Source organism: Penaeus monodon, chromosome 14 (assembly GCF_015228065.2).
Source record: "Penaeus monodon isolate SGIC_2016 chromosome 14, NSTDA_Pmon_1, whole genome shotgun sequence".
In the NCBI taxonomy this organism is placed as follows: Eukaryota; Metazoa; Arthropoda; class Malacostraca; order Decapoda; family Penaeidae; genus Penaeus; species Penaeus monodon.
Window position 1 is genome coordinate 10,910,744 of NC_051399.1, and position 11,132 is coordinate 10,921,875.

Genomic DNA, 11,132 nt, shown 5'->3' on the forward strand with positions numbered 1-11,132 from the left:
TACTTCAATACCTTACAAATTTTTCTTAACAACTTATGAAATGTTTGTTGAAAGTGATAGCTGGAGCATAAGATACAGAGATTGAGATATATATATAGTAAGAGTTATGGTAATTCTTTACAGTACAGATGTACTTGCCAGAGACTAAGTCCCCATCTCCACATCAAGAAATCTAGTCAGTGCAATCTTAATTGCACTGGGCACTGCCAGAGGGATGGTTGATAGGGGGCTGTGCTCAGGAACATTGTCTTCACCTCAGTATGCACAGCAAGATATATCTGAAACTTGGGAGCACTGATTTTCCATGATTTTTTTGTTTATATGTGCATTTACCATTTGTGTCTGCAGATTACCACTTTTTGTCCTGTTCAAGAATATAATCTTCAGTTTGCCCTAGCTTAGTGAATCCATACCATAAAGATTAACCAGAGGTATCAGGGAAAAGATATTTCAACATTAAGAAATCATACTAACTAAATAGATTAATGATATTGTGAACAGATTATTGAGAGGAATTATCAGTAGTCACAGCAGATATTTCTTTTGCAAATATTATTGCATCAGTGTATGTGTGTGTGTGTGTGTGTGTATATATATATATATATTATATGTATATATATATATATATATATATATATATATATATATATATATATATGTATGTATATGTGTGTGTATACATATACATATACATATATACATATACATATACATATACATATACATATAACATATACACACACACACACACATGTACATATATACACATGTATTTATACTTATATATAAATACCTATTTATATATATATATATATATATATATATATATATATATATATATATATATTGTGTGTGTGTGTGTGTGTGTGTGTGTGTGTGTTGTGTGTGTGTGTGTGTGTTGTTGTGTGTGTGTGTGTGTGTGAGTGAGTGAGTGAGGTTTGTGTGAAAATTATTGACACTAAGGACTGCAGTTTCATTTCATATCATGGAAATTGGATTGAACTCTGTACTTTCAATCAGTTTATCTTAGTTCACATTCCAGGTCTCACTCACTGTCACTGTAGAAAATGCTATGCCCATTTTAGAAGTTTTTGTGAAATGTCTCAGCACATAAATGGCTCTGCAAGTACTTAGCAATAAGGGAGTCAGTTAATAGACCTTGTGACCTTATCTGATTTCAACTTTCCTTGCATTTGCAGAAAACCTTTTTTTAATGCAATGAATATCGATGGTATAGACACTAGAATTACTATAATGTTATTGACATTAGTAATATAAGATAACATAAAATATTTTCGAAAATCATGGAAAAGGGTGAACAGGCGAGCAGGTAGTATTTGTAATTGTGGCTCAGTGGTGACTTAGAAAAAGTCTAGCCATCTGTGTGTAAAAACAATTAATACAATAAACTCACAGTGGACATCGCATGTACGTACATGCCATGTCCGTCAGCTTTGGGTTAAACATACTGTCTTATAGACAATGTTCGGTTCAGTAGGAGTACTAATACATACCACACCCTACACCCTAGTTGTCACACCACACCAAATATCATGGACCTATTTCTCTCCAACAGTATTTTAGACATAAACAGGTTATCACAGAACTAACTGACCATGACATTGTTGATGATCTCAGACCAAGCAAACAAAGAGGCACAACCCATTTGCTTCTACTATAGAACTATTATAGATTTAGATATAGAGTAGTAAGCTGACTCTCTCAGACATGCCTGAGCTTTGGACAATATTATACCATGCACCCATGCCCACAGGGACAATATTATCCAACCCACCATTTTGAGATACTTGATTTATTTTTATGGTGTGGGCAAATTGAAGATGATATTCTTGTAAAGGACAAAGTTATATTCATCAGTGCAAGAAATAATATGCAGTCACAAATTGTAACAGGGTGTTTTGGAGCAACCCCAGTCATGACAACTTAGATTGCTGAATTAATTTTGTGACGTGGTGTTAGGTCTTAGTCTCTGGCAAGTGCATCTGTACTGTAAGTAATTACCAGATGCTTACATAAGACTATTTTCTACCAACTGTAATTGCCTTGAACATCCAAGACATACAATCATAGAGAAAAATATACCACAAAAGACATCTAATAGAAATACCCTTTCCTGTTTCTCCAGGGAACTATGCAGACTGCAAGAAACAGAGGCTCTACAGATGCTTACATCCATAACCACACCATAAAACTGGACCAATTTCAAAACCTTCCCCCTAAATTTTCAAAAAATTCAAAGAAAGGGAAACATAAACATATATTGAGCTATCTTGCATAGAATATTGGAAGCAATGCTACAAACTTCTTTAAGGACACTTTGACAGTCACTGCATTGAAAGACAACAAGAACACTGAGCTCAATAGCTCAGTGACTAATGCACCTGAATACTGATAAACTGTTCAAGCGTTCTTGGCTCTTTGGTTCTGCAATCTTATTAGTACCCTAACTTTTCCTAACTTTAGTACACAGGGAGAGATGGCAATCTATAGGATCTGCTGGTTAAAGCTATACATCATTTGATGTGTGCCCATTATTATTATTGCTGTTAATTACACCTATCACCAATCCAGAACACAAATCAGAATTACTCAGTGCACACTGTTTTCACACAAGAAAACAAAAGAACACTTGACACTCCAGGCAATACTCACCCTTCAATCCTTTGACTTATTGACCCAACAGTATGCAGACATTACTGCTGGAGCTTAATACAAACAAAGCTACAGGTCCAGACCAATCCCTTCCTTAGTCAAAAAAATCCTCTGCACTTGCCCTTGTGTTTGCCCCAGTCCAATATATTTTCACTCAGTCATTCATTTTCAGCACCCTACATGATGACTAGCTTTGTGAAAACATTACCTTCCTCTTCAAGGCAGGTAATTAAACAAACCATATCAACAATCTTCCCATTTCTCTCACATTGATCATGTGCAAAACTTTTTAATCCTCATTAACACCCACAACAACCTTACAGACTCACAAAATAGTTGTGTCAATGAGAAACCTACATAAGTGCACATCAAGCATGCTTTTGTAAAGGTTGGAGTAGTTCCATATTTGTTTAGAAATTGCCAGGGAAATATACAATCTCCCTGTTACTAGAATATACATGGTCAGGAATGAGCTGAGAATTTTTTTTATACATGTTTGATTGTTTTATGTGCATACTTTTTTGTGTTAGTTTAATTGGGTCTCATCATTGGAAATATATATTGTACTGAAAATAGTCTCTCTTCTTTTTCAGATGTGTTATTAAGGGAAACACTCTGACAGCCCATCATGAAGGCACCATCATCCAGTTCACAAATCACCAAGGCATGGGTGGAGTACATGCTAAGCGATTATGAATGCAAGAAAACACCGGAGACCACTGTTACTGTAAAAACTTATGAAATTAGAAATGGTAGGTAGCACAGCATTTCAAATACTGATTTTGTTTTATTGGAACTTCTCTATACTAAATTTAACAAATTAATTTACTCTGATAAGTAATTTTGACAGTTGCCTAAAAGGTGCTCCCACCATATAACATATTTGAATTTTGGGAAAAGTAGGGGAAGCCTTGATGGCATTACCATAGGCTCTCTCTCTCTGTGTTTCTCTCTGTCTCTCTCTCTCTCCTCTCTCTCTCTCCTCTCTCTCTCTCTCTCTCTCTCTCTCCTCTCCTCTCTCTCTCTCTCCTCTCCTCTCTCTCTCTCTCCTCTCCTCTCTCTCTCTCTCCTCTCTCTCTCTTCTCCTCCTCTCTCCTCTCTCTCTCTCCTCCTCTCTCTCTCTCCTCTCTCTCTCTCTCTCCTCTCTCTCTCTTCTCTCTCTCTCTCTCTCTCTCTCTCTCTCTCTCCTCTCTTCTTTCTCTCCCTCTCCTTCTCTCTCCTCTCCTCTCTCTTCTCTCTCTCTCTCCTCTCTCCTCCTCTCTCTCTCTCCTCTCCTCTCTCTCTCCTCCTCTCTCTCCTCTCTCCTCTCTCTCTCTCTCTCTCTCTCTCTCTCTCCTCTCTCTTCTCTCTCCCCTCTCTCTCTCTCTCTCTCTCCTCCTCTCTCTCTCTCCTCTCCTCTCTCCCTCTCTCTCTCCTCTCTCTCCTCCTCTCTCTCTCCTCCTCTCCCTCTCCTCTCTCTCTCTCTCTCTCTCTCTCTCTCTCACTCTCTCACTCATTCTCACCTCTCCTCTCCCCTCCTCTCCTCCCACCCTTCCCTCTAATTTCAATCTCTATGACAGTGGTAACCTTTTTTAAAGTTGACAATGCACTGCTTGATAACTATAAGAAATACCAGCAAGAGGTATAGTTTGCTTGGTGTATAAATTTGTGTTCTATAATGTCAAAGATCAAAAGTAGTGTTGGAAATAATGAAAATTTTATTCTTTTCTCAGCTGTGGTTGAGGATTTCATTAGGGATTAAGGAAAATATGATTATCACTAAAAAGAAGTAGGCAAAAGAAAAGACTATTTTTCTTGTTAAAGAGGTTCCTGTCAGTGCCATCTATAACATTCTTCTCTATTCTCCTCCTCATATAGTTATGTCTTAGCTCCATTGTTTATGTTTAACCTGATGCTGCCAGGGATGGCATGTGTGGATGTGCCATGCCCATTGTGAGTTTAGTTTATTAACTGATTTTACACCTATCTGGCTGCACAAGTACATTGTCACCAATATTTTAATCACTAGTCCGACTTATCTCATCTGTTTACCCTTTTCCTTGATTTTTTGATATATTTTATTTGATTTTTATATTGCTGTTAGTATTGTAAAAACACTGAGGATTATGATGTCAGTAATAATGATATAACAACATTGTTATTGATAGCAATAGGAAAAAAGTACCAAAAACTCAAAAAAGGGGAAAATCAGGTGAGGGCAAATTGGCTGCTATATAACTCTTTGGTGGCAGACCATTTGTGGTTGTAGAGCCATCTGTATGGATACATTAACTAAACAATACTACAGTGAAAACATTTTCCTGGGGGCATTGGGTTAACCCAGTCTGCACAGATGGCAAGAATACATACCATGCCCACTGTAATATAAGTTCATCAGTTCATCTTTACACATAGATGGCTCTACAAGTTCTTAGTCACCAAGGCATCAGTTGTGGAGCCACCTGTATGCAGCAAAATTCACTAAAAACTACAGGGGACAGTACATAAATCTGTAGTATTTGGGTTAACAGGCAACTGTGTCATTAAGGTTTCTGGAAACTTTCCAGATTTGTTTAAAATCCAAGAGATACATGTGGAAAATTAAATAGTCTGGGAAGAGGGGAAGGAGCTCAGAGACAGGGGGTGCCAAGAGCATGGTTGGGAGGGTTTAAGCAAGAGAGAAATGCTGTTGCCACGTGAGGTACATTGGATATTAGCCTGGCTGTGCAGAAATGTTTTATATGCAGCTCGGAACATCATTATCTTTAGAAGTCTGGTGCAGTGTGTGTGTTAAAGGAGATTTTAGAAAGGGGTGTCAGTTGATCAGAGCTAAACTTTTTGCGGCTTTTTCATGCCAAATAAATTTCAATTTCAAATTCAGACACTTTATTTCATTAGTGACAATGACTATTTTACATGCAATTTAACAATATACTTGTTTGAAACAGAAATATTCAAACATAGTTATTTGTAATGAGAGTAATGTTAATTTGCCTTATCAAAAGAGGAAGCATAACCTTGATCACTATTTAAAAGTTCTACAGATATCCTGTGGCCTCTGTATGAAAGATTTATATATAGATTGTGTGTGTGTGTGTGTGTGTGTGTGTGTGTGTGTGTGTGAGTGTGTGTGAGAGTGAGTGAGTTAGTTTGTAAATGGCCTCTTACATATTGTAGGACAAGAAACAAATGGATTTAACAATTGCTGCCACAAGTAATTTATTGATTTTGGCTGCAGGGATTAATCAGTAAGCTAATTTCATAGTCCTACCTGTCTCACCTTTCAATCCTTTCTGAAATATCCTTCTTTATTTTATATTACTGTTATTATTAATATTAACATTATAATAATCAAAATGTCTTTAATATTAATGGCATCAGAAGAAAACATTTTTCCCAGTAACTCAAGGAAAGGAAAAATCTAACGAAGTCCTTGGTGGCTGAGCATTTTTGGAACCATCCATGAAGAAGCACATTTCACAAAATAAAACTACAGTGAACATGACTTGTTCCCAGTGGCATTGGGTTAACTGTAAAATCTTGGGAGTAAATTCAATAAATATTGTCAAAGTAGAATGTAATTCAATATTAAGTGTGATGTTGACTTGTAAAAGATAATTATTTTATAGTATGGTTTGGTAGGGAGAGCCCGGAGAAGGAGTTCTGAAAGTTTTTTCATGATTCTCTCACATTTGTATTTGTTCAGAATTGTGAGTCTTATTGATTGTGAAAAATTAATAGATCACTTCACTACTATATTATGATACCTGCAGTTAACTAATGGCATTGTAAGCAGACAATGGAAGACATACATGTGTGGTAAGATAAAGTATTTATTGTTGCAGTATAAATGAGTAATGCCTATACTTTCCATATATGTGTGTACATACACATGTGTGTATAAATGTAGGTATGTATTTATGCATATAATGATATGATTTATAAATTGGCAGTAGTGCAGTATGTAGTGCAATATACATAGTGCACTGTGCATTACATACAGTCGCTACTAGTGGAGTAATGTAATCTGTTTTATCTTGTAATTTTAATTCTTCATTTTTGGTATTACTAAAGGAAAGTATTATTATTGAGTTGCAGATATCTCATCCATGTTGTTTTGCTTAGCTGGTTTTATTTTGTCTTTTTAAGTTTATTCTCTCTGCTTTACGTGTTAATATTTATTGTGAATATCTCAATCATTTTTTTTCTCATTTTACGGTCCATTATCTCTGATTTTAGCTTTACTAGTCTTGTAAGTAGCTCTGGTGTTTTTATTTAATTTGTTTTGTAATATTGTTCTTCCAACAGTCAGACAATTGCATTATTGTGGTTAACCTATTTCCAGCAGTGATGTGCATGTAGGCATATGCTATATCTACTGTGATGCTATTTTTTTAAATGTGTTCATATATAGATGGCTCCACAAGTGCAGAGTCACAAGAAATCAATTGCTAGTCCTTACCTATCACACCTTTTCTCTCTTCTGCTTGAGTTTTTTTTTTTTCTTCTTCTTCTTCTTCTTCTTCTTCTTCTTCTTCTTCTTCTTCTCCTCTTTTCTTTTTCTTTTTTCTTTTCTTTTCTTTTTTCTTTTTCTTTCTTTTTTTCCTTTTTTTTCTTTTTTCTTTTTATTGTTATTAGTGTTTTGATGACATAATCATATTGTCTATAATGAAAAGGACAGCATAGTTATTAACAGCACTAGAAATAAACTTTTCTCTAAAAATTGAAAGGATGGCCCATTTAGGGGAGGCCTGTTAATTGACTCCTTGGCAACTGAGCACTTGTGAAGGCATCTACAGTATATGTAAACAAGATTTACAAACAAAACTACTGGACAGTACATAGACACGATAGTAGTGAATTGACTTACTTTATCCTTCATTAGTCTTTTTTCTCCCACTATGCATTAGTAAGATTTGTACAGGTAGTTTTATTCATTATGCTCTTGGTTTTCATACTCATTAACTACAAATCTTTTTTGCAGTTATCTTACAGATTTATTAGAATTATAATTTTATTAATTTTTTTTTTACCCTGATGCATACTTTCCCCCATTTCTGTTGATTTGAAATTATTTTGAAAATTTTTCTGCTATATTCCATGTCCGTTCTTATTTTGTATAATGCGCTATGATTGTGTAATAACTTAATAATGATGATTTTCCTCTTTTGTCTTTCAGCCACAAAACCTGGCGAAAGCTTCAATGCTGAGCTGATTCTTTTAGACGTCCAAGCACAACTCAAAAGTGGAGGAAGGCCAGATGCCGAGGAACAAAAGGAGTACAACCTTGTAGTCAAATTCTTGAGTGGCGATGCCTTGACGAGCGAAATAATAAAAAGATGTGGGTATCACATTAAGGAATTCATGATGTACTCCGAGGTAGTGAATGAACTTAATAATTTTCAAGCAGAAAGGGCCAACAATGAATTCCGACTAGACATCCCCGAGTATATTTATGGTAAATGTACTGAGAAGGAATATGTCTTAGTTATGCAGAATATTAAGGTGCTGGGTTATGAAACTGGTCCGAAGAAAGAAGGTCTTGACTTCCACCATGCTAAATTGGCCGTGAATCACATTGCAAGATTGCATGCCGTGTCCTATGCTTATGATAAGTCCCATAACTTTCTGGAGAAGTACTCATGTTTCAAATTTAGCAATGCAATTAGCAGTTTTTTCAAGCCAGTTGTATGGGCATCTTTGTTAAATAGCATCAAATTTCTAAAAAGTAAAAAGGGTTATGAAGATATGGTTCATAAATTAGAGACAGGGAAAACAACACTCCCTGTTAAGTTTGCAGCAATGTGGGATGATCAAACAAGACATAAATTTTTATGTCTAACTCATGGGGATTTTTGGAATAGTAATTTGATGTATAAGCACAGTGAAGGAATGCAGGATGAAATTCGTAAGATTGAATCTTTGAAACTCATTGATTGGCAAATATCTCAGTGGAATAATCCAGTGTTTGACCTCCATTATATGTTGAATACATCTACCTCATTTGAAATGAGAAGAGATCATGCTGAAGAAATTTTAAGACATTATCATGCAACATTTACGGATGCAACAAATAAACTAGGTACTCCTGTACCTAACTGGAATTATGAACAGTTCAGAGCAGAGTTTGACAGAACATCACTTGTAGGTTTCCTCATGGGAATGTGTCTCATTCAAGGAACACTAAGTAAAGCTGGAGAAACTATCAACCATTCAGGGTCAACATGTCTTAATAATGCTTGCTGTTATCCTTGTAAAGTTGTGGTTGACAAAATCAAAGCTGGCTTGGCCAAAATCATTGTATCATTTGCATTCAAACCTTCTTCAGAATACTTTATGCGAGCAAGTGTTAAAAGCGTATTAAGTCCAATAGGCCAAGAGCTGGTAGAGGGGAGTAACGATGTATTGAATAGACGTCTTCTGGACCTCTTGACAGAAGCAGATGAGAAGGGAGTACTCGATGTCCTCATGTTGTAAAAGTACATGACATAATGTCCCAATATACTGTCTTTCTTGTCATTCAGGTAATTTAACTTTTTGAGTAATTGTTTAAGTAAAAAGGGAGTTCTGTTATGCAAAGAGGACCCAAAATAGTCTAAATATTTTTGTACTCTGTAATTGCAAGTTATGATAGTATGCAGAAAGGCAGTTCAAATATATTTAAAAAGTAGTTAATAGAAAAAAGTATTAGATAGTATTGGATACAAATCAGGGGATAAGAGTACTTTTACTTTTGTAGTACTACCTAATCAAAGAGCATAAGCTAAGTGGATTCTGTGCTTCCTTCAGGGGACTGCATTAAGACAACATGGATTATTACTCTATAGTATACTCAAGTGTTTTAACCTGATACAAAGCAATATTTTTGCTGCATAATTTTCATAAATATTTCTGCTGCTGTGTTTGTAGCAGCAGTAAGGGTGTGTTTTATTTTTTTAGATATTTATACTTAAAGTTTTATCGGGAATCCATATCACATTAGAGATGTGTGAATGTCTATTATGTATCATTCTTGTGCCTTAAATCAAAAGCCGTAATACATGACACTGTATTGTTTTTAACAGTAAACAAATTTATGGTTTGTTTATGCTATGGTAATGTTAAGAGTATTTTTGAACAAAGTTGTAGTTAAGAATTATTTTAATTTTATATACAGAATTTCAGGTTTACTGAAGTAATGAAAAATTTCATGTTGATTTTGTTTAATGCAATGTATATTATAAATCTGGTGCATTTGTGTAGTATGCATGTAAAAGGCATATTTTATGCAAGAGGAAAGTGTACAGGATTAGATAAAAGAAAAAGTTTATATTTTCCATAAATCTGTATCATAGATATATGAATGAGTGAAAGATATGCAGTGAGTCTCATTTTTATGAGCTGCACATTTTTTCCGTATATAGACAGAATAGTAAAAAACAAGATAAACATATTTTGATTTATGTCTTCTTTAGGGTGAAGTAGTATTTATTTCAGTGAGATTTTTTCATGTTGTTTTATGTGTAGTTGTATACTGATAATGATTGACATGTATAATGCATGTGTCATAACAGTTTTGATTTGTGTGTGGTTTTATGTTTTGTTGAGAATTTTTGTGAAATGATTGTTATTCTCACTATTTGTTTTGATATTGGCAAATCTGTAGTTGGAGGTCTTTGATAGAGTTAGGTTTTATTTTTCTATTTCTCATTTATGCAGATTCATTATTGGTAGAAGGACGTTCATCAAAATTTACAAATTCATTGCAAGAGGGTAGTGGGTAATATATAAAACTTTTCACGGAATAAGACAGCTTTTTTTTATTTATTATGATGATATTGCATTGCCGTAGGTGAAGGATGTACTACAACTTTGCAACATCACAGTATTATGTAAAATGTGAATTTATTTAATTCTAAATTCTGTCAACTTATGTAGTAAATGACATCTATGTTCATATAAATGACAAGGCAAATATACTATTAGTAATGTAAGATATAGAGCAGGTTATCATGCAGGGTTTCTTATTGCAGGCTGATCCTAGAGAAATTTTTAGATAGAAATTTTTGAAAGATTGCTTCATATATTATTGTCCAATACAAATGCTTGTAGTAAACTAACATTTGGTCATAATGTTTTCTTCCATTTTTTTCTTCTTCGTCTAAGTTTTGTCAGCGTTAATATCTCTAGGTTTTATTCTTTTGCTTAACTTGCAGATATGGAAAAAAACAAGATGCATATTGCATAGTCAGTTTCATTGTTTTGCTTTCTCTTGCTTCATTTTATTCATCATTGTTGTGAGTTCATTGTCATCTCTGCAGTTTTCATTATTATTATTATTATATTTATTATTATAATTATTATATTTGAAATCACTCTTGTAATTATGGTTGTCATTGTCCAAATTTTTTGCAGTTCTCTTTATTTTAATGCTCCAGGTCTCATTTGAAGTGTCTCATAATCCCTTAAGCCACACTGAAAAAAGGGAGGGGGGGGGAATC

The 11,132-nt window shown here is 34.6% G+C and overlaps 1 protein-coding gene across 5 annotated transcripts in view; it reads left to right on the forward strand.

Annotated features, from left to right (window-relative positions):
* The window catches only part of LOC119580861, a 13,595-nt gene extending 2,580 nt beyond the window's left edge, over nt 1-11,015 (forward strand). For 4 of the 5 annotated variants that reach the window (XM_037929058.1, XM_037929057.1, XM_037929061.1 and 1 more), the window contains 2 exons: nt 3,267-3,425; nt 7,832-11,015. In XM_037929058.1, coding sequence (XP_037784986.1) covers nt 3,302-3,425; nt 7,832-9,129 — 1,422 coding nt within the window. In that variant the 5' untranslated portion in view covers nt 3,267-3,301 and the 3' untranslated portion in view covers nt 9,130-11,015. Of the gene's footprint in view, nt 1-2,845; nt 2,899-3,266; nt 3,426-7,831 lie in introns of all 5 variants that reach the window. The other variant, XM_037929059.1, reaches the window with a different exon arrangement.
* The last annotated feature ends 117 nt before the right edge of the window (nt 11,016-11,132 follow it).